Raw genomic sequence first — 26,358 nt, 5'->3', positions numbered from 1 at the left:
GAGGTATTGAGGGACCAGGAGAGGTCTTCCGTGATGTGGACTCCGAGGAACTTAAAGTGGAAATCTGGAACTCTCTCCCCCAAAAAGCTGTTGAGGCTGGGGGGTCAATTGAAAATTTCAAAACTGAGATTGAGTGATTTATGTTGGGCAAGTGTATTAAGGGTTATGGAACCAAGGCAGGTAGTTGGAATTGAGGTACAGATCAGCCATGATCTCATTGAATGGCGGAACAGGCTGGAGGGGTTGAATGGCCTCCTCCTGTTCCTATGTTCCTGAGACACAAAGGTGTCCCTTTTGCACTGGACCAGCAATCTTGTTCAAAGACGGGCACGGAATGGATGGCATGGGAAATGAAAAATGTCCCTCGGTTGCTGTGGGGATGGAGGTAAGTTAGAAGAAACCTTATTCGGCACCTAAACCATTCTGTATCTGTGAGGAACCACAGGTGGGACCCCAAACTCCATGAGTCCATGGTAGAGTCCAGTCCATTGGAACACAGTGAGACCAAATCGGACAGTTTCAACAGTAAGAGCGAAGGGTTGAGCAATGCTTAAAGCATCTCGCTTTTATTATTTAATCTACCTTCCCCCACCCCAAATCTCCTGTTGCAATTGTCGGACCAGAGTTACTGATTGCCTTTTAATGACACCAGTTCAGATGTATTCACGCCTTTGGAAATGTTTAACTTCATCAATTAAATGCAATAAATCTGGGTTGACAGATTGCCTGGGAGCAGAAGGACTAAGTAATGTGAAGCCATTTACAAGCTTAACAATCCAGGACTTTCTTTATCCCATCTATCCCTTCTAATGCTGTGATGGTTGCAGAATTTAACCCTGCCATTAAGGTATTAAAATCTCTTTTGTGATTTAAAGCTGTGATTAACTTTAGGGGAAATTACCCCCACCAAGTTAATCTTATAAATTATAAATGATGGGAAAACACCCTTGTGGAGGCAAAGGGCAGATGATCTCTTGCACCATGGAGACCAGTTTGATGAATGTCTGATCCCACATGTCATTCTAACTCAATCAGAGAGCTCTGGCCTTATGACTAACCTCATTCAATGCACTCACTGTAAGCGGCGAGTGATTTGGAATGAACTACAGCAACACTGCATGTTGCAATAGTGACGCCATCTGGTGTGTTCCTGGGGCCATATTGCAGAAATACAGAAAAGACAAATGTTGCCTTTCCATGCAAGTTATTTCCTGAATCACTTGCGGTTCACTCTCAGTAGAAATCCTGGGACTAGGTTCGGTAAAGATTTGCTTGCACGGGGAGAAAGAAAGACTCGCATTTCTCCAGCGCCTTTCACGACCACCGGATGTCTCAAAGCATTTACAGCCAGTGAAGTACTTTTGAAGTGCAGTCACTGTTGTAATGTGTGATGTGCCTCAATAAATCCGAGACTCGATGTTAGCGAAACAAAACAAGGCTTTTATTGACTTAGAAGGTAACACACAGAGGAGAATGTATCTTCCATCCAGAGGTCTGCCGTACTGGATGTGCTGCAGGCTGGGCCAGCTTACATAGGAGCCAGGTATGGGCGGAGCCCTACACACAGTACAATACAATGGAAATGAAACTGAAACCAACCACAGTCACAGGCAGAGAAATACTGATGAGTGATGAATGGAATATTTCATCACATTCACCCCTTCTATAGATTTAGTCTGTTCGGGGGTTTGATAGTCCTCTGCGACCGACGTGGCTGTTGTGGTGCCGCGGGTGTCGGCTGGGTGTCCCCGGTGGCCTCCTGGGTCTCTGCCGGGGGTGCCGCCAGGGTTGTTGAAGGGGTAGTTGGTGGGGGTACCGTTGGTCGATGTTCTTCCGGGGGTGATGAAAGAGTAGTGGGTGGGTAAGAGTTGCTGTGGTCGTTGCTGCTGTTGTCGTGGTTGTTGTCGTTACCGGCTGGGGCGACGTCTTTTATGGACACGGTGTCCTCCCTTCCGTTGGCGTGCCGGACATACGCGTATTGGGGGTTGGCGTGGAGTAGGTGCACTGACTCCACGAGAGGGTCCGTCTTGTGGCCCCTCACATGCCTTCGCACGAATACCGGACCTGGGGTGGAGAGCCATGACGGCATGGATACGCCTGAGGTGGATTTCCGGGGAAAGACAAACATTCGCTCGTGAGGCGTGGCATTAGTGGCAGTACACAATAGCGACCGTATCGAATGGAGCACATCTGGGAGGACTTCCTGCCAGCGGGAGATAGGGAGGCCTTTGGTCCTTAGGGCTAGAGTGACTGCTTTCCATACTGTCCCGTTCTCTCGCTCCACTTGACCGTTACCCCGGGGGTTGTAGCTGGTGGTACGGCTCGTGGCGATCCCCCTGGAGAGCATGTACTGGCGTAGCTCTTCACTCATGAAGGACGCCCCCCTATCCGTATGGATGTAGCTCGGCATACCGAACAGGCAGAACAGGCTGTTGAGGCATTTAATGACCGTGGCGCTGGTCATGTCTGGGCAGGGGAAGGCGAATGGGAAACGAGAGTATTCGTCCACAATGTTCAGGAAGTAAACATTGCGGTCGACGGACGGGAGGGGGCCCTTGAAATCTAAGCTGAGCCGCTCAAAGGGCCATGTAGCTTTGATTAAGTGGGCTCTATCTGGGCGGTAGAACCGAGGCTTGCACTCAGCGCAAGTGCGACAGTTCCTGGTCAGGGACCGAACTTCCTCAATCGAGTAGGGTAAGTTGCGGGACTTTATGAAGTGGAACAGCCGCGTGACCCCTGGGTGGCAGAGGTCATTGTGGAGGGTCTGTAGCCGATCCCCGGTGGCGCTGGCACACATCCCTCGTGAGAGGGCGTCGGGGGATTCGTTAAGGGCCCCTGGCCGGTAAATGATGTCATAATCGAAGGTGGAGAGCTCGATCCGCCACCTAAGAATCTTATCATTTTTAATCTTCCCCCTCTGTTTATTATTGAACATAAACGCTACCGACCGCTGGTCGGTAAGTAGGGTGAAGCGTTTGCCGGCTAGGTAGTGGCGCCAGTGGCGCACTGCCTCCACGATGGCTTGGGCCTCCTTTTCTACGGAGGAGTGTCTGATCTCGGGCCCTTGGAGGGTCCTCGAGAAGAAAGCTACGGGCCACCCCGCCTGGTTGAGGGTGGCCGCCAAGGCAAAGTCAGACGCATCACTTTCCACTTGAAAGGGAGTGTTCTTGTCCACTGCCTGTAGCGTGGCCCGCTCAATATCCTGCTTAATGCTTTTGAAGGTGGCATGGGCCTCAGCAGAGAGCGGAAAAGAGGATGCTTTCAAGAGGGGGCGGGCTTTGTCGGAGTAGTTGGGGACCCATTGGGAATAATAAGAAAATAACCCCAGGCACCTTTTCAGGGCTTTGGGAGTGTTGGGCAGGGGCAGCTCCCGTAGGGGGCGCAATCGGTCGGGGTCTGGTCCGATTTCCCCATTCTCCACCACGCTGCCTAGTATGCAGAGGCGCGTGGTGTTGTAAACGCACTTGTCCTCGTTGTAGGTGAGGTTGAGTTTTTGTGCGGTTTTCAGGAAACTCTCGAGGTTCGAGTCGTGATCCTGCTGGTTGTGACCGCAGATGGTGGCGTTGTCGAGGTAGGGGAAGGTTGCCTGCAAGTGGTGGTCATCGACCATGCGGTCCATCTCCCTCTGGAAGACCGAGACCCCATTCGTCACCCCAAAGGGGACTCTGAGGAATTGGTAGAGGCGTCCGTTCGCCTCGAAGGCGGTGTACGGGCGGTCCTCTGGTCTGATAGGGAGCTGGTGGTACGCTGACTTGAGGTCGATGGTGGAGAACACCCGGTATTGGGCGATTTGGTTCACCATTTCTGATATGCGGGGTAGCGGGTAGGCGTCTAGTTGGGTGTACCTGTTGATCGTTTGGCTATAGTCGATCACCATCCGTTTCTTCTCGCTACCCCTTACCACCACCACTTGGGCACGCCACGGGCTATTGCTGCGTTCAATAATGCGCTCTTTCAGGAGCCTGTCTACCTCGGTCGCGATAAACCGCCTGTCCTCCCAGCTGTACCTCCTGCTTTTGGTCGCTATTGGCCGGCAGTTAGGGGTAAGGTTCGCGAATAGCGAAGGCGCCTTTACCTTCAGGGTAGCCAGATGCCACTGTAGGGCCCTGATCGAGACAAGATGGCGTCCACGCTGTCTGCTCACAAGATGGTGGACCCCACGAGGTCGGGCAAGATGGCGTCCAAGATGGCCGCTCCCACGGCGCACACGCGGCGGTGGCGGGTTTTCCGGCGGGGTTCCCTCTGCACACCTTCCCGAAGTGCCCCTTCTTACCGCACTTAAAGCAGGTGGTGCCTTTCGCCGGGCACAGGTTTCTGGTGTGCTTCGGCTGCCCGCAGAAGTAGCAGTTGGGTCCCCGCCGCATCGCGGCTGTCGTAGGGCTTCTGGGGGGAGAGCGGGGCACCGACGGTGTCGGGCTGCCGGGCGGGGAAGATGCCTTCCAAGATGGCGGCACCCTTGTTGCACACGTGGCGGCGTGGACGGCGCGGGCTGAAGAGTAGGCGTCCGAGTTTCTCTGGGCCACATCCAGGGATCGTGCTGTGTCCGCAGCCTGTTTCAGGTCCAATCCCGTTTTTTCCAGCAGTCTCTGCCGGATGTAAGTGGAGCTGAGGCCTGTGATAAAGGCATCGCGAACAAGCTCGTCAGTGTACACTGCGGCTTTTACATCTTGGCACTTGCAGTCTTTGCCAAGCGTTTTCAGGGTGCCTAGGAACTCCTCCACCGATTCCCCAGGTCGCTGTGCGCGAGTAGCGAGCAGATGCCTAGCATACACCTCATTCGTAGGCTGCTGGTAATGTGCCTTTAAGATGTCGCAGGCGGCCGGGTACGTGTCGGCGTCTTGGATGAGGGGGTAAACCCGGTGGCTTACCCAATTCCGCAGAATTCCGAGTTTCATACTTGCAGCGTCCGTAGCGTCTTTGACGGCTGCGGAATTGTCCAGGAAGAATTCCATACACATAAACCAGTGTCCGAAGCGTGCCGATGCGTCCGAAGCATGCTGGTCCAAATCCAAACATTCGGGTTTCAAGAGTTGATCCATTGTGTTGAAAATTAAGTCAATAAAATTGATGTGCCTCAATAAATCCGAGACTCGATGTTAGCGAAACAAAACAAGGCTTTTATTGACTTAGAAGGTAACACACAGAGGAGAATGTATCTTCCATCCAGAGGTCTGCCGTACTGGATGTGCTGCAGGCTGGGCCAGCTTACATAGGAGCCAGGTATGGGCGGAGCCCTACACACAGTACAATACAATGGAAATGAAACTGAAACCAACCGCAGTCACAGGCAGAGAAATACTGATGAGTGATGAATGGAATATTTCATCACAGTGTGGGAAACGCGGCAGCCAATTTGCGCACAGCAAGCTCCCACAAACAGCAATGTGATATTGACCAGATAATCTGTTTTGTTTGAGGGATAAATATTAACCAGGACACTGGATAACTCCCCTGCTCTTCTTTGAAATAGTGCCATGGGATCTTTTACGTCCACCTGAGAGATCAGACGGGGCCTCGGTTTAACATCTCATCCAAAAGACGGCACCTCCGACAGTGCAGCACTCCCTCAGCACTGCACTGGAGTGTCATCCTAGCTTTATGTGCTCAAGTCTCTGGAGTGGGGACTGTGAACCCACAACCTTCTGACTCAGAGGCGAGTGTGCTGCCCACTGAGCCATGGCTGACACACCTGAGAGGGAGAGGGACCATACATCCCTTGCCCACCCTGTCATGTATGCAGGCAGCAGAATGATGTTGTTTGATATTGTTTTATGCCTTTCAGTTTGATCTTTGGCAAAGTGCAAGACACCAATAAGACTGAAAATGAAGAATTACCACTTGCATTCACTCTGCCCAAAACCCTACCCCAACATCAGTTGTCACCTTCAGAAGAAGCAAGCTATGGGGGGGAGGAGATATGAGAAACGGAAAAAGGGGGCAACTCTTACATTTCTGTGAGATTTTGCCTATCTTCGAGGTTGCAGCAGTGAATAGAGATCAATCTCAAAATAGGAAACCTCATCCCTTGTAATCAACACTACAGGGTTGATTTTAACACAAAAGCAAAATACTGCGGATGCTGGACATCTGAAATAACAACAGAAAATGCTGGAAACACTCAGCAGGTCAGGCAGCATCCGTGGAGAGAGAAACAGAGTCAATGGTTTCGGGTCGAGGACCCTTCATCAGAACTCTAGGGTCGATTTTAACCCAGCCTGGCCAGCAGGTGGGGATGGGCGGGGTGGGAAGGTTACAATGGCGGGTGGGGTGGGGGGGAAATCACACCGCGTACTCGACGCATTCCCGCGCCACGCCTGCCATTTTAACTTCCCTGAATTCAGGCACGGGGAAAGCCGCTGGCTCCGAGGGGAGTGAGGGCCTAATTACAATGGCAAAGCCGTGTGCCGGTGTAAGAATATACCGTCCACGGTAAACTTGACTGAATCTCAAAGTGACCAGTTGTACCAACAAACTTTGAGGGCAAGAGCCTGCCTGGTTAAATCATTTGTCAATTTAGTGAAGTGCTGGTTTTTCTCCCTCCAAAAAGAGAAGATCTTGAAAGTTCTGTGAGAACCAGAAGTCAACAACCTTCAGATGTTAAAAACGACGACTTTCTCCAACCCCTTGAACGTCTGGCCTTGGTTAACTAATAGTCAAAACAGATAGGGGAGAAAGTGAGAGAGAGAGAAAAACAGCGTTAATCACACAGCGCGGGACACGAATGCCGTGGGCGAGTTGCCGAGTTTTGGGGTATTGGGGATGTTGTGGACTGACGCTCGGGGCTGCAGTCATGGCCGACCTGGTCAGTCGGCAGTTAAAGTCACATATGTCTGGTCATCGCTGAATTGACCTCTCACCTGGTGTTAGTACGTATGTGGTGTTGCTTTTGATCACCTCAGCTTAAAGTAAATGACTTTAGATCCGTGCGTGCGTGCTTGTAATAAGTAAATGAATTGACTACGGTTTGTATTTGGTAGTTACTTGTAACCTCTTGCTGATTTTAAGTAAAGAATAGTTTACCCTGAAATCTTTGGGCCCGGATTTTCTGACCCCCCACAGGTGGTTACGAGGTGTGTACGTGCCCGTAGGGGCCTCGCAAGTGCCGGTTTCAGGCATGCCAAGCGCATGCACTAAAACCCGGCATTTCCGATCTGTGAAGAATCCTCTTGACAGATCCTCCGCCTGCCCTGGAGAAGGGCCTCTGCGGGGGGAGATTTCCGCTTTCTGCAGAACCTCCGCCCGCTGAAAACCCTTAGAAATCTTACGCCTGGTAAAAGCAAGCGTAAGGCCTGCTTTTACCAGCATGAGAGTTTTAAAAACATTTTTGCACTCATTTAGAATTTTAAAATACTTTTTAAAAAAAGCTACGTTTATTTTTAGCCCCGTAAAAAACTTCAATTATTTTTTTCAAAAAATTTAATTTTTGTTTAAAGTATTTAATTTAATGTAATTTTAACTCATTTTAAATACGTGATTTTAAAAAAAATATTTAGGCCTAGAAATTCATTGTAGCCACTTTTGGGGCGGTAAAGTCGGGCGGCCGCTAAAGTTTGCGCCCGCCGCCAAATCGAGGCCACTTCTCCGATATTCATTAGCTTCGCCCTAAGAGTTTGCTCGAGCGCTAAAACTGGCGCTGCACGCCTCTCTTTAGGCGCTAAGCCGGCGGGCCAGGGCGCTAAACCGGAAGTTGGGCGCGGGGCAGGTGCGGCGAGCTGCTGATTGACGGCAGACACTCTGGCTCCGGTGAGCTCTTAAAGGGGGAGGGTGGGTTTGTTTTTTTGAAAGGCCGACACTGGTGTATTTGTGGTTTTGGGGAGGGTTTCTCTCCATCAGTGTGTTATGTGTTCCCGGCACACCAGTCGTCGTCGTCCTCCTCCTCCTCCTCCTCCTCCTCCTCCCAGCCAGCCAGCCAGCCAGCCAGCCATACCATTTCTAGTACAGGAGGGCCCTTTAATTTGCGCTCCCCGCGGCCTGCATCGGCTGTGTACCGTTCCACTTCACAGTCGTTAGGACCGCCCGGCGCACAATGGGCCGGCGCGAGTGAAGTTCCGGTTCGGGGCGCACAAAGGGCGTTGCACGACGAAATGACGTCATGATCTGCGCGCGCAGCAGGGCGCGCGCTAAGACTTTGCGCCGGCGCTAAATGTGTACTGAAGTTGGGGCGAGGCGCAGATCGCGCTGCGCCCGGGCGCTAAGCGCCTAGCGCTCGAGATCTACTCCTCCTAAGGTGCTAACGGCTGGCGCGCCCAACTGAATTTCTAGGCCTTAATGTTTAACTGTTTTTAAATGTGATCCCCATTCATACTTTAGACAGATCTATGCGTACACAGACCTGTCAAAAGTGTGCAGGTTTTGATTGGTTCCCCATGGCCCACGTGATCCCAGGGACGCTTGCGAACCGCCTGCGCCCCTGGGATATCTGGGCCTCTGCGCATTTCGTAGAGCAGAGGCCCAGGATCGCAAGTCTCGGGACCTACGGAGCCAGCAGGTAAGTGCGTAGATTTTTTCCAGATCGGAGGCATCCGCCCGTAGGAAGCCTCCGATCGGAAAATCCGGCCCTCTGAGTCTCGAGTTGTTTGTTCCACGGGTCTGAACTCTATAAACTGTCAGACAATCTGAACATCATTGGGAGGCACACACAATTTTAACCACTGGCCTGATTAAGGCCCGCCAGGTCTCTAACCCGCCAGCAAAATTCAAAAGGGTGAAAGAGCGATAGAAGCAGATTCAATAGTAACTTTCACAAGGGGAGAAATTTGCAGGGCTATAGGTAAAGAGCAGAAGAGTGGGACTAATTGGAGAGCTCCTTCACAGGCACAATGGGCCGAATGGCCTCCTTCTGTGCTGTATCATTCTGTGATTCTAGGATTGTCTCAAAGCTAATATCCAATATCAGACCCTAGCAGAAGGGTTTTAATCATTGACCATTGCCTGTTTTTGGACACTCGACCAGTATTTATAAGGATGAGTTCAGCAGTAACTGATGGGGAGAACCTGTTCCAGTTAAAGATGCTGCAGCCAATACCTTACAGCCAAGCCTTGCAACTATGAACGCTTCCAAATACCAGGACAGGAGATTAATCAGATAATGGGACTCCCACCCACCCCGTCACTGCTGGTCCTGGAGAGTCAGACTGGTAGACTCATTCTGCTATATCAATTAAATTTTTGAACCTCTCTTTTAATTATTTTATCTTTTCTTCGTGAATTATGAAGCCATTTGATTAGATTCCAGTCTGTGACAAATAGTAACAACATTTATATTAGGGTAGGAGATTGTACCAGTGCGCTTCACAGTGACGTAGACAAAAGTTGACGCCAAGCCAAGGAAGGAAATATTAGTAAAGGTAAAGAGATGGGTTATAAGGACTCCCCTACAAGTGGAAACATCTTCGCTACGTCTACCCTATCGAACCCCTTCGTAATTTTAAAGCCCTCAATGCCGTGTCAGCTGTGGCTCAGTGGGCAGCACTCTCGCCTCTGAGTCTACAAGGTTGTGGGTTCAGGCCCCACTCCAGGGACTTGAGCACATCAAGCTAGGCTGACACTCCAGTGCAGTGCTGAGGGAGTGCTGCACTGTTGGAGGTGCCGTCTTTCAGATGAGACATTAAACCGAGGCCCCGTCTGCTCTCTCAGGTGGATGTAAAGGATCCCATGGCACTATTTCGAAGAAGAGCAGGGGGAGTTCTCCCCGGTGTCCAGGCCAATATTTATCCCTCAACCAACATCACAAAAACAGATGATCTGGTCATTATCACATTGCTATTTGTGGAAGCTTGCTGTGCGCAAATTGGCTGCCGCGTTTCCCTACATTACAACAGTGACTCCACTTCAATAGTACTTCATTGGCTGTAAAGCGCTTTGGGATGTTCAGTGGTTGTGAAAGGTGCTATATAAATGCAAGTCTTTCTTTTATATCTAGCATAAGACACAGAGCGCAGAGCATGTTCTGTACAGCGTAGCACACTAGTCTGAGCACGTTACAAGCAATGTTCCTGTTAAGCTGCACAGTCGCACAGCGGTCTGGAGGTCCCACGCAGGCTGCCCGCCGGCTTTTAAATGGAAAAAGAAACCGCGCATGCGCGATAATTTGAATGGGCCGCGCGGCCCGTTAAAGGGGTCGGGCACCCCCCCAAAAAAAATTAGCGGGAACATTGGTTAACAAGGCAACCAAACTTCAAAACTGGAACTGTTTCCCCGCTTGAGGTGTTGAAACCCCCTTGTTTATGTTCCATTATTAAATTCAATGGAAGGGGTCTAAAGGGATGGTTCTGCTGTGTTTTTAGCGAGTTTGAAGTTGCTTCTATCAGTGCCGTGCAACGAGTTGACAAACTGGGCTGCAGTGGTATGATGATTTATTCACTGTGTTACAGGGAATTGTGCGCGCGAAGCTCCCCCACCCTTACTGTAGGCAGACAATTTACAGGAAACTCTCGTTTAAACGGCACCTAAATATCCGGAATTCTCTATTAACCGGTAAAATTCTCACTCCGAAAACAACACCTCAATAACCGGCAATGTTGCCGAGTCCGAGTCTCCCGCGGTGGCCGAGTTAGTCAGTGGGGGGTAGTTCTCCAAACTGCCACTACTCGGCTTCTTGGTGCTGTCGGGAGTCGGAACACCTCAATAACAGGAGTCTGACTCTCCCGCGCTGCCGGTAGTCTCTTCTGATCCGCCATTTTACAGGGGTACTGTGTGTCTCCCATGCTGCTGGTAGTCATTGCATTGCATTACCCTCAACTGGCAATACTGTACTTAATCAAGCATCTTCCACCATCCATTTAACACAACATTCTGTAGGTGAGTACCCAATTACTGTATACTGCACATTTCTTGATTTTATTCGTTTTCTTTGTTAAAAATAGCCTCGGTAGATAACCCTCTCCGTCATCCAGAATTTTTGATCAACCGGCAACACGCCGGTCCCGTCGGTGCCGGATACCAAAGAGTTTCCTGTATATTGACACAAGTCATTATGGTTCTCTGGCTGTGTGAACAACAATAACAGGCGGAGAGGGAATTCCTCCTCTTAACAATTGGGGCTTTTTATTGATGCCACATTACAGACCGCCTTCTCCCTCTGGGCCCACTCACGCAGCTTGTGCGAGCCTGAACGCCACCTTGAACTATTCGAACTGAACGACCTCCTTACATGACCCCGTGTGCCAGGACCATCTGACGCTCACCCCTTACCCAGTAACCCTCCCACCCCCGCCCCGTTCCTGCCATTAGCCAGAATGAAGAGCTGGGTAAACTTGGGCTTGGAGTCACTGGTGCCAGTCTGTGGCCTCCTTGGCTTCATCCATACCCGGTCCAGGAAAGAGCCTGAATGAGTAGGCCTGAATCTCTGAGGCTCTGTTTCCGCTGGCAACTGGCCAGCCCAAAACCCTGGTAGGGAAAAGCAGTCACTCTCTTACCTCAACCCCCCCCCCACCCCCCCCCCCCGCCCCAAAACCCAACAAAGAGATTTATAATGGGGGGCGCTTTTAACCCTACTCGCTCAGCAGAAACCTGGCGGGCGGGCGGGTGGGCAGTTAAAATCGCCCTGGCTCTTACCTGTCCAAAAGCCACCATGATCGCAACATCTGCAGTTTTAACCTGCTCTACTGAACAGGCAGCAAGGGCATGCGCCTGGAGCCAACGGGGTCCTTTACATATGCATGTTGTGGCCCGATGACATAATTGAGACCTGACTGTAATTTTAACTCGGGCCTGAGCTGGGAATCCACCTGGAGTTAAAATCGGGGCTTTTAAGGCAAGACAGTGGGGTTGGGTGAGGTGGAAGGATCAAGAGGTCCCACTTCAATTTTACTGCCACATAATAGGCTTGCCAGCAAAGTTGAAGCCCATGGAATAAAAGGACAGTGGCAGCATGGATACAAAATTGGCTAAGTGACAGGAAACAGAGAGTCGTGGTGAACGGTTGTATATCGGACTGGAGGAAGGTACACAGTGGTGTTCCCCAGGGGTCGGCAGTAGGACCACTGCTTTTCTTCTTTTTTATTCATTCATGGGATCTGGGCGTCACTGGCAAGGCCGGCATTTATTGCCCATCCCTAGTTGCCCTTGAGAAGGTGGTGGTGAGCCGCCTTCTTGAACCGCTGCAGTCCGTGTGGTGAAGGTGCTCCCACAGTGCTGTTAGGGAGGGAGTTCCAGGATTTTGACCCAGCGACAATGAAGGATCGGCAATATATGTCCAAGTCAGGATGGTGTGTGACTTGGAGGGGAACTTGGAAGTGGTGGTGTTCCCATGTGCCTGCTGCCCTTGTCCTTCTAGGTGGTAGAGGTTGCGGGTTTGGGAGGTACTGCCGAAGGAGCCTTGGCGAGTTGCTGCAGTGCATCTTGTAGATGGTACACACTGCAGCCACGGTGCGCCGGTGGTGGAGGTAGTGAATGTTTAAGGTGGTGGATGGGGTGCCAATCAAGCGGACTGCTTTGTCCTGGATGGTGTCGAGCTTCTTGAGTGTTGTTGGAGCTGCACTCATCCAGGCAAGTGGAGAGTATTCCATTACACTCCTTACTTGTGCCTTGTAGATGGTGGAAAGGCTTTGGGGAGTCAGGAGATGAGACACTCGCCACAGAATACTCAGCCTCTGACCTGCTCTTGTTGCCACAGTATTTATGTGGCTGGTCCAGTTAAGTTTCTGGTCAATGGTGACCCCCAGGATGTTGATGGTGGGGGATTGGGCGATGGTAATGCTGTTGAATGTCAAGGGGTGGTGGTTAGACTCTCGCTTGTTGGAGATAGTCATTGCCTGGCACATGTGTGGCGCGAATGTTACCTGCCACTTATTAGCCCAAGCCTGAACGTCGGCCAGGTCTTGCTGCATGCGGGCACGGACTGCTTCATTATCTGAGGAGTTGTAAATGGTACTGAACACTGTGCAGTCATCAGCGAACATCCCCATTTTTGACCTTATGATGGAGGCAAGGTCATTGATGAAGCAGCTGAAGATGGTTGGGCCTAGGACACTGCCCTGAGGAACTCCTGCAGCGATGTCCTGGAGCTGTGATGATTGACCACCAACCACTACAACCATCTTCCTTGATATATATTAATGACTTAGTCTTGGGTGTACAGGGCACAATTTCAAAATTTGCAGATGACACAAAACTTGGAAGTATAGTGAACAGTGAGGAGGATAGTGATAGACTTCAAGAGGACATAGAAAGGCTGGTGAAATGGGCGGACACATTTTGGTAGGAAGAATAGGGAGGTCACTTATCACTTCGAGGGTGGGAGTCTAGGTGGGGTAGAGGAACAAAGGGATTGTAGTGGCGCTTCTTAGTTTCCAAACAGGCAGCCACTGAGCTGTGGGGTTTTTAACAACGAGTAGACGCGTGTCGAAATAAAACGTTCCCAAACGTAGCTTTGTCTTTTAAACTGTTTACTATAACACTTAACAAACGGAATTACAAAGCAAACACGTATAAACGAACACGGTCAAAAACTGTACTGCTCCAAACCTCACAACTTCTGCCTCCTTCAACCACGTGCAGTTTAAACTGTAAAATGGCTGCACCCATGTGTGGCTTAGGGACTGTTCCATTATGGCAAGAATGAAGGGGGTGTCTCGGACTATACTACTGGAGCAAGAAAATAGGGGGTTTCTTAATACAATAAGTCGGTCAGGTAAATTAACTGTATTATGCCATTTAACCACAATTTTAAAGTATTTTCTTAAGCTTTTATGGCTCTTACAGGGATCTCGGAGTACAAATACACAAATCACTAAAAGTTGCGATGCAGGTTAGCAAGGCCATAAAAAAAAGCAAACCAAGCACGAGGGGTTATTTCTAGAGGGATAGAATTGAAAAGCAGGTAAGTTATGCTAAACTTGTATTGAACCTTGGTTAGACCACACTTGGAGTACTGCGTACAGTTCTGGTTGACATATTATAAAAAGGATATAGAGGCACTGGAGAGGGTGCAGAGAAGATTTACAAGGATGATACCAGAAATGCGAGGGTATACATATCAGGAAAGGATGAACAGGCTGGGTCTCTTTTCTCTTGAAAAAAGAAGGCTGAGGGGTGACCTAATAGAGGTCTTTAAAACTATGAAAATTTTTGATAGAGTGGATACAGAGAGAATGTTTCCACTTGTAGGGAAGAGCATAACTAGAGGCCATCAATATAAGATAGTCACCAAGAAATCCAATAGGGAATTCAGAAGAAACTTCTTTACCCAGAGAGTGGTGAGAATGTGGAACTCGCTACCACAGGGAGTGGTTGAGGCGAATAGTATCGATGCATTTAAGGGGAGGCTGGACAAGCACACGAGGGAGAAGGGAATCGAGGGTTACGCTGATAGCGTTAGATGAGGAAAGACGGGAGGAGGCTCGAGTGGAGCATAAACACCGGCATGGACTGGTTGGGTCGAATGGCCTGTTTCTGTGCCGTATATCCCGTGTAATCCTATGTGGCAGATGAAATTTAACGCAGAAAAGTGCGAAATGATACATTTTGGTAGGAAGAACGAGGAGAGGCAATATAAACTAAAGGGTACAATTCTAAAGGGGGGGCATGAACAGAGAGACCTGGGGGTATATGTGCACAAATCACTGAAGGTGGCAGGGCAGGTTGAGAAAACGGTTAAAAAAGCATACGGGATCCTGGGCTTCATAAATAGAGGCATAGAGTACAAAAGCAAGGAAGTTATGATGAACCTGTATAAAACACTGGTTCGGCCTCAACTGGAGTATTGTGTCCAATTCTGGGCACCGCACCTTAGGATGGATGTGAAGGCTTTAGAGAGGGTGCAGAAAAGATTTACAAGAATGATTCCAGGGATGAGGGACTTCAGTTATGTGGATAGACTGGAGAAGCTGGGGTTGTTCTCCTTAGAGCAGAGAAGGTTGAGAGGAGATTTGATAGAGGTGTTCAAAATCATGAGGGGTTCTAGACAGAGCAGATAGAGAGAAACTGTTCCCATTGGCGGAAGGGTCGAGAACCAGAGGACACAGATTTACAGTGATTGGCAGAAGAACCAAAGGCGACACGAGGAAAAACTTTTTTACGCAGCGAGTGGTTAGGATCTGGAATACACTGCCTGAAAGGGTGGTGGAGGCAGACGCAATCTTATCTTTCAAAAGGGAGTTGGATAAGTACTGAAAGAAAAAAATTTGCAGGGCTACGGGGAAAGGTCGGGGGAGTGGGACTAGCTGAAGTGCTCTTGCAGAGAGCCAGCACGGGCTCGACGGGCTGAATGGCCTCCTTCTGTGCTGTAACCATTCTATGATTCTGTGTTCAAGCAATCCGGTTGGTACCTACCATGGCCTCTGACCCCACAGCAGCTCCCTCCTTTCTCTGACGAAAGGTCATCGACCTGAAACGTTAACTCTGTTTCTCTCTCCACAGACGCTGCCTGACCTGTTGAGTATCTCCAGCATTTTCTGTTTTTATTTCTGATTTCCAGCATCCACAGTATTTTGCTGTTGTCCGTCCTTTCTCTGTTTGGTTGCCTGGGGTGACTTTATGACTGACCACAGCTCTGACTTGGTGGTGGTATGCAGTTAAAGTTTAAATAAAGAATGAGAAAGGGCCCAAAGGCAACGCATAGCCTGCTATGGTGGTAGTGGTGGAGAGAGAGAAAGGGTGTTGCGACCAAGAGATTAACTCTAAGCAGTTCTTTCCGGGCCCTTGGAGCAATAGTTACCTTGAGCAGAACCTATGGCATTGGTACAAGAGTAAAGATAAACCTGTACAAGACAATGCCTAGGCTGCAGTTAGAGTGCTGTGCACAGTTTTGGGCACCCCAATATAGAGATGATATTAAAATCATACAGAGCGTCCAGTGTAGATTCACCAGGATGGGAAACTATAGTTATGAGGAGTGAGTTGAGACACTGGAACTTCATTCTTGAGATGTGGGCGTTGCTGGCAAGGCCAGCATTTATTGCCCGTTCCCCATTTGCCCTTGAGAAGGTGGTGGTGAGCCGCCTTCTTGAACCGCTGCAGTCCGTGTGGTGAAGGTACTCCCGCAGTGCTGTCAGGGAGGGAGTTCCAGGATTTTGACCCAGCGACGATGAAGGAACGGCCGATATATTTCCCAGTCAGGATGGTGTGTGAATTGGAGGGGAACTTGAAGGTGATGGTGTTCCCCTGCGCCTGCTGCCCTTGTCCTTCTAGGTGGCCTGGGACTGTTTCCAGTGCAGCAGAGAAGAATATGAGGAGATTAAATAGAGGTTTTTTTTTAACATTTCGAAGGGTTTTGATCGAGTGAATAGGGAAAGACTATTTCCTCCGATTGTGGCATCTTTGACAAGGTGTCATTATTGTGAAGCGAGGTTAGCAAATATTCCTTAACACAGATTGTTGTTGTCTCAAAGCACTTTACAGCCAATGAAGTACTTTTTGAAGCATAGTCACTGTTGCAATGTAGGAATGGGCCGAATGGCCTCCTTCTGCACTGTAAGTGTTTATGGAGCTATGTCTAATGTGCTGGATGATTCTCAGAACACGCCCCAATATAACGGGACGACAGGAATCCTCTCCTCCCGTGACACAGTCAGAAACCATGGGGTGGAGTTCTGGGAATGGGCAATAAATGAGGCCTTGGCAACATCTCCCACATCCCCAGAACAAATCGAAAACAGGCAGAAAACTGAGACACGAGTACACTGAGTAACTGCATTGGCAGAAGTGCGCAGAGGAAGTTGATGTGAATTTTTGGAAGGTTTAAGGATCGATTGGAAGACTCGTTTTTTTTTCAGATGTCCACTTCTGACATGGGCCCGCTCAGCTAGAGTAAACACCATCATCCTCTCTACCCTCTAATGACGTCCCTGGAGGATTACCCTGCAGAGCTCCATTGATCTGGAGCATCGCTTTAGTGACCTGTTGTCTGAAACTGCGCGTCCTTCCTTCTTGACTGTGGTCCGTGGAGATTTTGGTTCTCACAACAAATAGATGTAACTTTGAGGCAAGGCCAGGTTCTTAGTGACTATTCACAGTGCATTACTTAATATAAACAGGACCCGCAGGGATTCAGATGAACGAACAACGTCACTCGGTATCTAGGGTGGCTCAGAGCTAACCTGAAAGAAGCCTCGATACGATACAGAGCGTGACAATTGTTCCCTCTTTCACCGTGATGAGCATCATCTTTTAAATTTAAGAAGTCACACAACACCAGGTTATAGTCCAACAGCTTTATTTGGAATCACAAGCTTTCGGAGCGCTGCTCCTTCGTCAGGTGAATCTTTTAAATTAACACTGAGGTAAGCGAGATACATGGGTTGATTTTCAGTGTGCCGTGAGGCGGGCTTTTAGGCGTGCGGGGGGCTAAAATCCCGAATTCGGGGGTCCCGACACCATCCCGCCCAAAACCCGCCTCCATGTAAGTTTCAAAGGAGGCAGGTACCCGCCCCGCACTGGGACCCGCCGACCCGAGGCGGGAAGGGATTAGTGCCAATTAACTGCCTGTTAACAGGTAGCTAACAGGCAGTTTTTAGCCTAATCCCTATTTTGAGGGGTGTCGTGTGGGATTCCCGACGGCTCCAGACCACGCCAGGTTAGAGCAGGCGGGCCGTCGGGTTGAAGGACTTGGAGGGGTCGCGATGTCGGTGTTCAGGTGAGTGATGGGTGCATGAGTGCAAAGGTAAGTGTGTTTGGTGTGTCTAAAGTGTGTAAAGAAGTTTAAATTACCTGTACTTACCTTTACAGCCTTCCTTCCTCTAGGTTTCGGGAGTCCATCATTCAGCCGGCACAGAAAGCAGAATGGTTGCGAACTGTCAAAAGTGACAGCCTGCAGCTTTCAGTGCCGGCGAGATTTCTAACTGAGTCTGCGTAGAAGGACTCAGGTTAAAAGTAAGACTGTCAGTGTTTGACAGCTTCAAACAGCTGTGAAACATATTTCATCTGTCAGCACGTCTTGACAGATGAAATTTCAGTCTGTGATGTCACCTGTTGCTGGGTGGCTCTTAATTGGCCTGCTGAGCCCGCTGGGCGGGCTCAACAAGGTCAATCAAGTGAAAATCGCGTGGATTGGCCGCATCTCAATGGAGGCGGGACTGCAACCCGAAAGTTGTAGTCCCGCCTCCTTCCCGACTTCTGAATGAAAATCCAGCCCTCTAGAGATTCTGATTCATAAAAATAAATACATTTAGAACGTTGTAGAGAAAAAGCAAGAAAGAACTTGCATTTCTATAGCGCCTTTCATCACCTCAGGACGTCCCAGAGTGCTTCACAGCCAAGTAGGTACTTTTTGAAGTGTAGTCGCTCTTGTAACCCTACATAAACTTGAGCTCGTCCAAAACTCTACTGCCCCTCTCCTAACTCGCACCAAGTCCCGTTCACCCATCACCCCCTGTGCTCACTGCCCCTCTCCTAACTCGCACCAAGTCCCGTTCACCCATCACCCCCTGTGCTCACTGCCCCTCTCCTAACTCGCACCAAGTCCCGTTCACCCATCACCCCTGTGCTCACTGCCCCTCTCCTAACTCACACCCAGTCCCGTTCACCCATCACCCCCTGTGCTCACTGCCCCTCTCCTAACTTGCACCAAGTCCCATTCACCCATCACCCCTGTGCTCGCTGAGCTACGTTGGTTCCCATTCCGGCAACACCTCGATTTTAAAATTCTCATCCTTGTTTTCAAATCCCTCCATGGCCTCGCCCCCTTCCCTATCCCTATCCAGCCCCACAACCCTCGAGATTTCTGCGCTCCTCCAATTGTGGCCTCTTGCGCATCCCCGATTTTAATCGCTCCACCATTGGCGGCCGTGCCTTCAGCTGCCTGGGGCTCTAAGCTCTGGAATTCCCTCCCTAAACCTCTCCGCCTCTCCACCTATCTCTCCTCCTTTAAGATGCTCCTTAAAACCTACCTCTTTGACCAATCTTTTGGTCACCTGTCCTAATATCTCCTTATGTGGCTCGGTGTCAAATTTTGTTTGATAATCACTCCTGTGTAGCACCTTGGGACGTTTTAATACGTTTAAGGCGCTGTATAAATGCAAGTTGTTGCTGTGACGTAGGGAAATGCAGCAGCCAACTTACGCACAGCAAGATCCCATACACAGGAATGAAATAAATGACCAGATCATCTTTTGTAAGTGATGTTGGTTGAGGGATAAATATTGGCCCCAGGACACCTGACTCAGGATTAGTACTAGACGTATGAAAGGGGGAGGTTAGAGAGCAATTTTTTTTTATGCAAAGGGTTATTAGGATTCAGGGTGCTTTAACTAACTTGCTCTTAAAGTCGAGCCAATCACAATATTACAGAGGAAATTCGAGTGGGGTGGGGTGGTGGTTGGGGGGGGGGGGTGTTGGGAGGGGGTAACTCCACTGCCCACAGCTACCAGCAGGAGGAGCTGTGCTGGAGGGTGCCAGTTTGGGAGATGCTGGCGAAGAAGCCTTGGCGAGTTGTTCACCAAGAGGTGGTTGAGAGTGAAGTGGATAAAGGTACCCGAAGCTTCAGGGGCTGTCACAGTTCTCCAGCATTGCTGCCCTCTACCTGAGCTCAGGTAGGCCTGTGCGCACCGCAAGGGGGGTGCACCCACCTGAGACAAGCCGTTCTAATACCTCTTCAAAGCAATGCACAACGCGGCTGTATAACTGCAGTATTGTGAGCAACAAGCGGAGCCTCACAAACCTACTGCAATAACTGAATTAAATAAAAAAATAATCTTGAAATAAAAAGCTCTCCCCCGTAAAAGTGACCATGAAGCTGTCGGATTGTCAGTAAAAACCCAACTGGTTCACTGATGTCCTTTAGGGAAGGAAACCTGCCGTCCTGACCCGGCCTGGGCCTGTGGGTGACTCCAGTCCCACACCAACATAGTTGGCTCTTAACTTCCCTCTGAAGTGGCCTAGCAAGCATCTCAGCTGTATCATAGGGATTAGCTATTCGGTGTTAGCCTTGGCTCACTGGTAGCATTCTTGCCTCTTAGACAAAAGGTTGTAGGCTCAAGTCCTGCTCCAGAGCCTTGAGCGCATAATCTAGGCTGACACATCCAGTGCGGTACCGAGGGAGTGCTGCACTGTCGAAGGTGCCGTCTTTCAGATGAGATGTTAAACAGATGTCTGCTCTCTCAGGTGGATGTGAAAGATCCCAGGGCACCATTTCAAAGAAGAGCAGGGGGGAGCTCTCCCCGGTGCCCTGGTAAAATATTTATCCCTCAACCAACATCACTAAAAAACAACAGAAAATGCTGGAAAAACTCAGCAGGCCAGGCAACATCCGTGGAGAGAAAATAGAGTCGATGTTTCGGGTCTAACCCTTTTTCAAAACTGTTGCTGTTTGTGGGAGCTTGCTGTGCGCAAATTGGCTGCCGAGTTTCCTACATTACAACAGTGACTACACCTCAAAGGTACTTTGGGACGTCCTGAGGTTGTGAAAGGCGCTATAGAAATGCAAGTTCTTTCTTTGTCATAGGGATGGGCTTTGCCAATGATGCCCACATCCCGAGAATTCATTTTTAAAATGATCAGAGGTGTCCAGTCAATGTAATGCCCTTGGATTTTCAAATGCTCCTTGATAAGATTCTGAATGTTAGGCATTTAAAATAAAAGGTACATGGCAAACTATCAGGCTGGATTGAAGACTGCTTTAGTCACAGAGAACAGCAGGTGATGATGAATGAATTGGGCCCTGTCTAGGGAACAGTAACGCCTCTCGTTCTATCGGCGTCTATTCTGGTTCCCTGCCGTTTGCATTATTCATGAACAATACACAGGATGCTGCGCGCTTATGCTTATGTATCTAGGACAGGAAAAGACCATCAGGCCTCGATGAGCTCATCCCCATCCTTGGCTGATTCCATCTTCACTCAGCAACACAGAGAGCTGTAGTCAATTCGAGAGTCTGCGAAAGAAAGAAAAAAAGAAAAGAAAGAAAGAAGGAAAGAAAAAAGAAGCAGGGAAGGAAAGAAGGAAAGAAGGAAAATTAAGAAAGAAAGAAAGTCTGATTTGCATTTCGATAGCGCCTTTCACAACCTCAGGACGTCCCAAAGCCTATTACAGGCAATGAAGTAATTTTGAAGTGTAGTCACTTTGTAATGATCAGGCAAGATCCAACAGGACCCAAGCACATTAATTATTATCCAGAATGATTGGTTTCTATCCTCCATCTGCTGTGATCACCTTTGTCCCGAAGCCTGATATCAGTTTCCTGCTGGACTGTAAAGAATCCGTCTCAAGCAATCTAAGATTTGCTGATGGCGCCAAGCTCCGTCTCCAGCACAGAGGGGACTGACACTGTTGGAGCAGCAGTACTGAGGAAGCGCCGCACTGTCGGAGCAGCAGTACTGAGGAAGCGCCGCACTGTCGGAGGGGCAGTACTGAGGGAGCGTCGCACTGTCGGAGGGGCAGTACCGAGGGAGCACCGCACTGTCGGAGGGGCAGTACTGAGGAAGTGCCGCACTGTCAGAGGGGCAGTACTGAGGGAGCGCCGCACTGTCGGAGCGGCAGTACTGAGGGAGCGCTGCACTGTCAGAGGGGCAGTACTGAGGGAGTGCCGCACTGTCGGAGCAGCAGTACTGAGGAAGCGCCACACTGTCGGAGGGGCAGTACTGAGGGAGCGCCACACTGTCAGAGGGGCAGTACTGAGGGAATGCTGCACCGTCAGAGCGGCAGTACTGAGGGAACGCTGCACCGTCGGAGCGGCAGTACTGAGGGAGTGCTGCACTGTCGGAGGGGCAGTACTGAGGGAGCGCCGCACTGTCGGAGGGGCAGTACTGAGGGAGCGCCGCACTGTCGGAGGGGCAGTACTGAGGGAGCGGCGCACTGTCGGAGGGGCAGTGCTGAGGGAGCGCTGCACTGTCGGAGGGGCAGTACTGAGGGAGTGCTGCACTGTTGGAGGGGCAGTACTGAGGGAGCGCCGCACTGTCGGAGGGGCAGTACTGAGGGAGCGCTGCACTGTCGGAGGGGCAGTACTGAGGGAGCGCCGCACTGTTGGAGGGGCAGTACTGAGGGAGCGCCGCACTGTCGGAGGGGCAGTACTGAGGGAGCGCCGCACTGTTGGAGGGGCAGTACTGAGGGAGCGCCGCACTGTCGGAGGTGCTATCTTTCAAATGAGACGGTAAATCGAGGCCCCGTCTGCCTTCTCAGATGGACGTAAAAGATCCCATGGCACTATTTCGAAGAAGAGCAGGGGAGTTATCACCGGTGTCCTGGTAAAATATTTATCCCTCAGCCAAAATCATTAAAATATGATGACCTGGCCATTATCGCATTGCTGTTTGTGGGAGCTTGCTGTGCGCAATTTGGCTGCCGCGTTTCCTACTTTACGACAGTGACGACATTTCAAAAGTGCTTCATTGGCTGTAAAGTGCTTCGGGACCTCCTGATGTTGTGAAAGGCGCTATAGAAATACAAGAACCGATACAAGAGTCTAAAGGAATTGTGGAAATATTTTAAAAAATCAACAAAGTTGATTATCCTCTCCCAAAATAGTAAAAAAAAACAACTAAATTTTGGACATTTATCTCAACCCACCAGTCAGTCAAACTCTTAACATTAAAAAAAAGCCCGATGCCTGTTATTCCTTGTTTGGAGCCAAATCTCTCAGATTTTAGCAGTTCGCAATAGCCTGGCCACTTACTTTCCTGGGCTCGTAATGGGAATTTCATGTAAGAACCAAGAGATTCTTCGCAGGAGCTTGTAGCAGCTGTTCTGCAATTCATGAAGTAGAGTTACACAGTAATTACACATCATAACAACAGGCCATGTCACATCTTCGAACACCCTGACAATCACTTGCCAATCTCTCTCCTCCCTCTTTGTCTTTTTAAAACCTGCAAAACATCCCCTGAGAAGTTATTACTGCCCCAAGGTCCCAAATTACTCCCTCAAAAAAAAATTCATTAACCTGAACATGTTTATTGATTTACAAAATGTGACATTGCTTAGTAACCCGTCAGCCTTGATACTTTTATCTTTCCTCTACTTTTACCACCCTCTCCCACTGCTCCCTCCTGAATACATTAACTCCTTGCTAGGATATGATCCTACAGGCCCACTCCCCACACGGTTCATGCATGTAGATTGGGCACACGTGTCACAGACTGGACATAGGAACACAAGAAATAGGAGCAGGAGTAGGCCATACGGCCCCTCGGGCCTGCTCCGCCATTCGATAGGATCATGGCTGATCTGAATCTAGACTCACGTCCACTTCCCTGCCCTCTCCCCGTAACCCCTAATTCCCTTATCTGCTAGGACAATGTCTATCTCCATTTTAAATTTATTTAATGTTGCAGCTTCCACAGCTCTCTGGGGTAGCAAATTCCATAGATTCACTACCCTCTGAGTGAAGAAGTTTCTCCTCATCTCAGTTTTGAAAGGGCGGCCCCTTATTCTAAGATTATGCCCCCTAGTTCTAGTCTCACCCATCAGTGGAAACATCCTCACCGCATCCACCCGATCAAGCCCCCTCACAATCTGGTAAGTGTAGAACTGAATCCAGACAGAATCAGCACCTTCAGGGGAGGAGAGGGAGGGGAACCAGTGAGTGTAGAACTGAACCCAGCCAGAGTCAGCACCTTCAGGGGAGGAGAGGGAGGGGAACCAGTGAGTGTAGGACCGAACCCAGCCAGAGTCAGCACCTTCGGGGGAGGAGAGGGAGGGGAACCAGTGAGTGTAGAACTGAACCCAGCCAGAGTCAGCACCTTCAGGGGGAGGAAAGAGAGGGGAACCAGTGAGTGTAGGACCGAACCCAGCCAGAGTCAGCACCTTCGGGGGATGAGAGAGAGGGGAACCAGTGAGTGTAGGATTGAACCCAGCCAGAGTCAGCACCTTCAGGGGAGGAGAGAGAGGGGAACCAGTGAGTGTAGGACTGAACCCAGCCAGAGTCAGCACCTTCAGGGGAGGAGAGGGAGGGGAACCAGTGAGTGTAGGATTGAACCCAGCCAGAGTCAGCACCTTCAGGGGAGGAGAGGGAGGGGAACCAGTGAGTGTAGTACTGAACCCAGCCAGAGTCAGCACCTTCAGGGGAGGAGAGGGAGGGGAACCAGTGAGTGCAGAACTGAACCCAGCCAGAGTCAGCACCTTCAGGGGAGGAGAGCGAGGGGAACCAGTGAGTGTAGTACTGAACCCAGCCAGAGTCAGCACCTTCAGGGGAGGAGAGGGAGGGGAACCAGTGAGTGTAGAACTGAACCCAGCCAGAGTCAGCACCTTCAGGGGAGGAGAGGGAGGGGAACCAGTGAGTGTAGGACTGAACCCAGCCAGAGTCAGCACCTTCAGGGGAGGAGAGGGAGGGGAACCAGTGAGTGTAGGACTGAACCCAGCCAGAGTCAGCACCTTCAGGGGAGGAGAGGGAGGGGAACCAGTGAGTGTAGGACTGAACCCAGCCAAAGTCAGCACCTTCAGTGGAGGAGAGGGAGGGGAACCAGTGAGTGTAGGACTGAACCCAGCCAGAGTCAGCACCTTCAGGGGAGGAGAGGGAGGGGAACCAGTGAGTGTAGGATTGAACCCAGCCAGAGTCAGCACCTTCAGGGGAGGAGAGAGAGGGGAACCAGTGAGTGTAGGACCGAACCCAGCCAGAGTTAGCACCTTCAGGGGAGGAGAGGGAGGGGAACCAGTGAGTGTAGGACTGAACCCAGCCAGAGTCAGCACCTTCAGGGGAGGAGAGAGAGGGGAACCAGTGAGTGTAGGACCGAACCCAGCCAGAGTCAGCACCTTCAGGGGAGGAGAGGGAGGGGAACCAGTGAGTGTAGGACCGAATCCAGCCAGAGTCAGCACCTTCGTGGGGGAGGTGGAATAACCTCTGGTATCTCACATACCCCCCAGCCCAGTGACCTCTACCATCCATGAGGACAAGAGCAGCAGTATCATGGGAACACCATCACCATCCTGCCTTGGGAATAAATCACCATTACTTCATCATCACTGGGACAGAATCCTGGAATTCCTGACCGCACGACATTGTGGGAGCACCTTCACCACACGCACTGCAGCCGTTCAAGGAGAGGGCCCACCGCCCATCTTCTCAGGACAACTAGGGACGGGCAATCAATGCCAGCCTTGCCAGCGATGCCCACATCCCAAATACTAATTTTTAAAGCCTCCACAAGTGGCCAGTCTTTGTGAGTGAGCCTGGTCTGTGATTGCACTCAGCTTGATGGGGTATCTGAGCCAAGCCCAACTGGGACCTCACCCAACATTCGCCCACAGTAGGAAACACTGGATGTTGACCAGTGATTGGAAACCTGGGTTATTTTGCCTTTCCTTGCCCGGGGGGTCCAAAGTCAACTCTACTCCCATGCCACATTCCAGTGGAGACCAGCTGAAGTAAGATATAAAAAAAATTGGGTATAACAGGGCAAGGCAACCAGGATTCAATTGTAACACCAATATACAAGGTGGAGGGAATGGGTTCATTCATACTCTGAGTTGAACAATAGAGGTCTGTATATTGCATTTACCCAGCTAAGTTTTAAACATGATTAAGTGACTTCAAATGCTGAGAGATTAAACTGCAGAACAACTCATGGGAAGATTGAGGAGGATGTGTGTTTGGTCAAGCGGGGCGACACATATGCACCTAAGAATTTGTTTATTGTAATTCACAACAGGGGTCCATTCTTCAAAATATAGTGGGGCTAATTAGAATGTGTTTGCTTTGCAGAGATGACCCGAAGCGAGACCGAAAGTCTGTGTTTTGCACGCCTTAACAAGGACCGGTATCTTAAGAAAACACTTAACAAGCCAAACCATCTGACCACGAGCAAATGGATGGTTGTAAAGTAATTAAGATGAGGCCCATGGTCACAAGAGGTGACAGGACCAACTGATAATGAAATGTGGGGATTGGGGGCGGCAAGAAGATGAACTGTCACGGTTTTATAATTACAATTTAGCTATAACTCTGTATATGCTGATAAGCTTATCCCCGCCCCTAGGGCAGGGCCTTAATTTATGTATAACTGTGTGGACTTTGAGAGGCTCGTTGGAGTTTGAGTCTTGTGTAGGGACACAAGAAATTTCTCCCCAGGCCTGAATAAACTTTTGACTTCAATTATTGGGTCTGTCTTTCTTTCAACAAGCCAGTGACGTCGACCTTGTATATCACTTGGTCCGCACTTTGGGGGCTTACATCACCAGCTAACTCACCACCAGGTGCTTACCTTGTCTGTCTCTGTACCCCTATCTCAGTAACCTCCTCCAGCCCCACAACCTCCCGAGATCTCTGCGCTTCTCCAATTATGGCCTCTTGAGCATCCCCGATTTCCTTTGCTCCACTATAGGTGGCCGTGCCTTCAGCTGCCAAGGCCCAAAGTTCTGGAATTCCCTCCCCAAACCTCTCCGCCTCTCTCTCCTTTCAGATGCTCCTTAATCCTACGACTTTGTCCAAGCTTTTGGTCACCTGTCCTAATATCTCCTCTTGCGGCTCGGTGTCAATTTTAACGCACCTTA

At 50.0% G+C, this 26,358-nt stretch overlaps 1 protein-coding gene across 1 annotated transcript in view; it reads left to right on the top strand.

The window, feature by feature from the left end:
- Positions 1 to 25,946, top strand: part of LOC147108904 (uncharacterized) — a 299,334-nt gene extending 273,388 nt beyond the window's left edge. Inside the window, exon 3 of the mRNA XM_086006057.1 lies at positions 25,571 to 25,946. Within this exon, the coding sequence (XP_085862183.1) occupies positions 25,571 to 25,692 (122 nt within the window). The 3' untranslated portion in view covers positions 25,693 to 25,946. The remainder of the gene's footprint in view (positions 1 to 25,570) is intronic.
- Positions 25,947 to 26,358: the final 412 nt, after the last annotated feature.

This window comes from Somniosus microcephalus, chromosome 13, assembly GCF_052327205.1.
Source record: "Somniosus microcephalus isolate GS21.2 chromosome 13, FLI_Smic_1.0, whole genome shotgun sequence".
In the NCBI taxonomy this organism is placed as follows: Eukaryota; Metazoa; Chordata; class Chondrichthyes; order Squaliformes; family Somniosidae; genus Somniosus; species Somniosus microcephalus.
The sequence above is the reverse complement of the archived record's forward strand: the minus strand, read 5'-3'. Positions and strand labels throughout refer to the sequence as shown.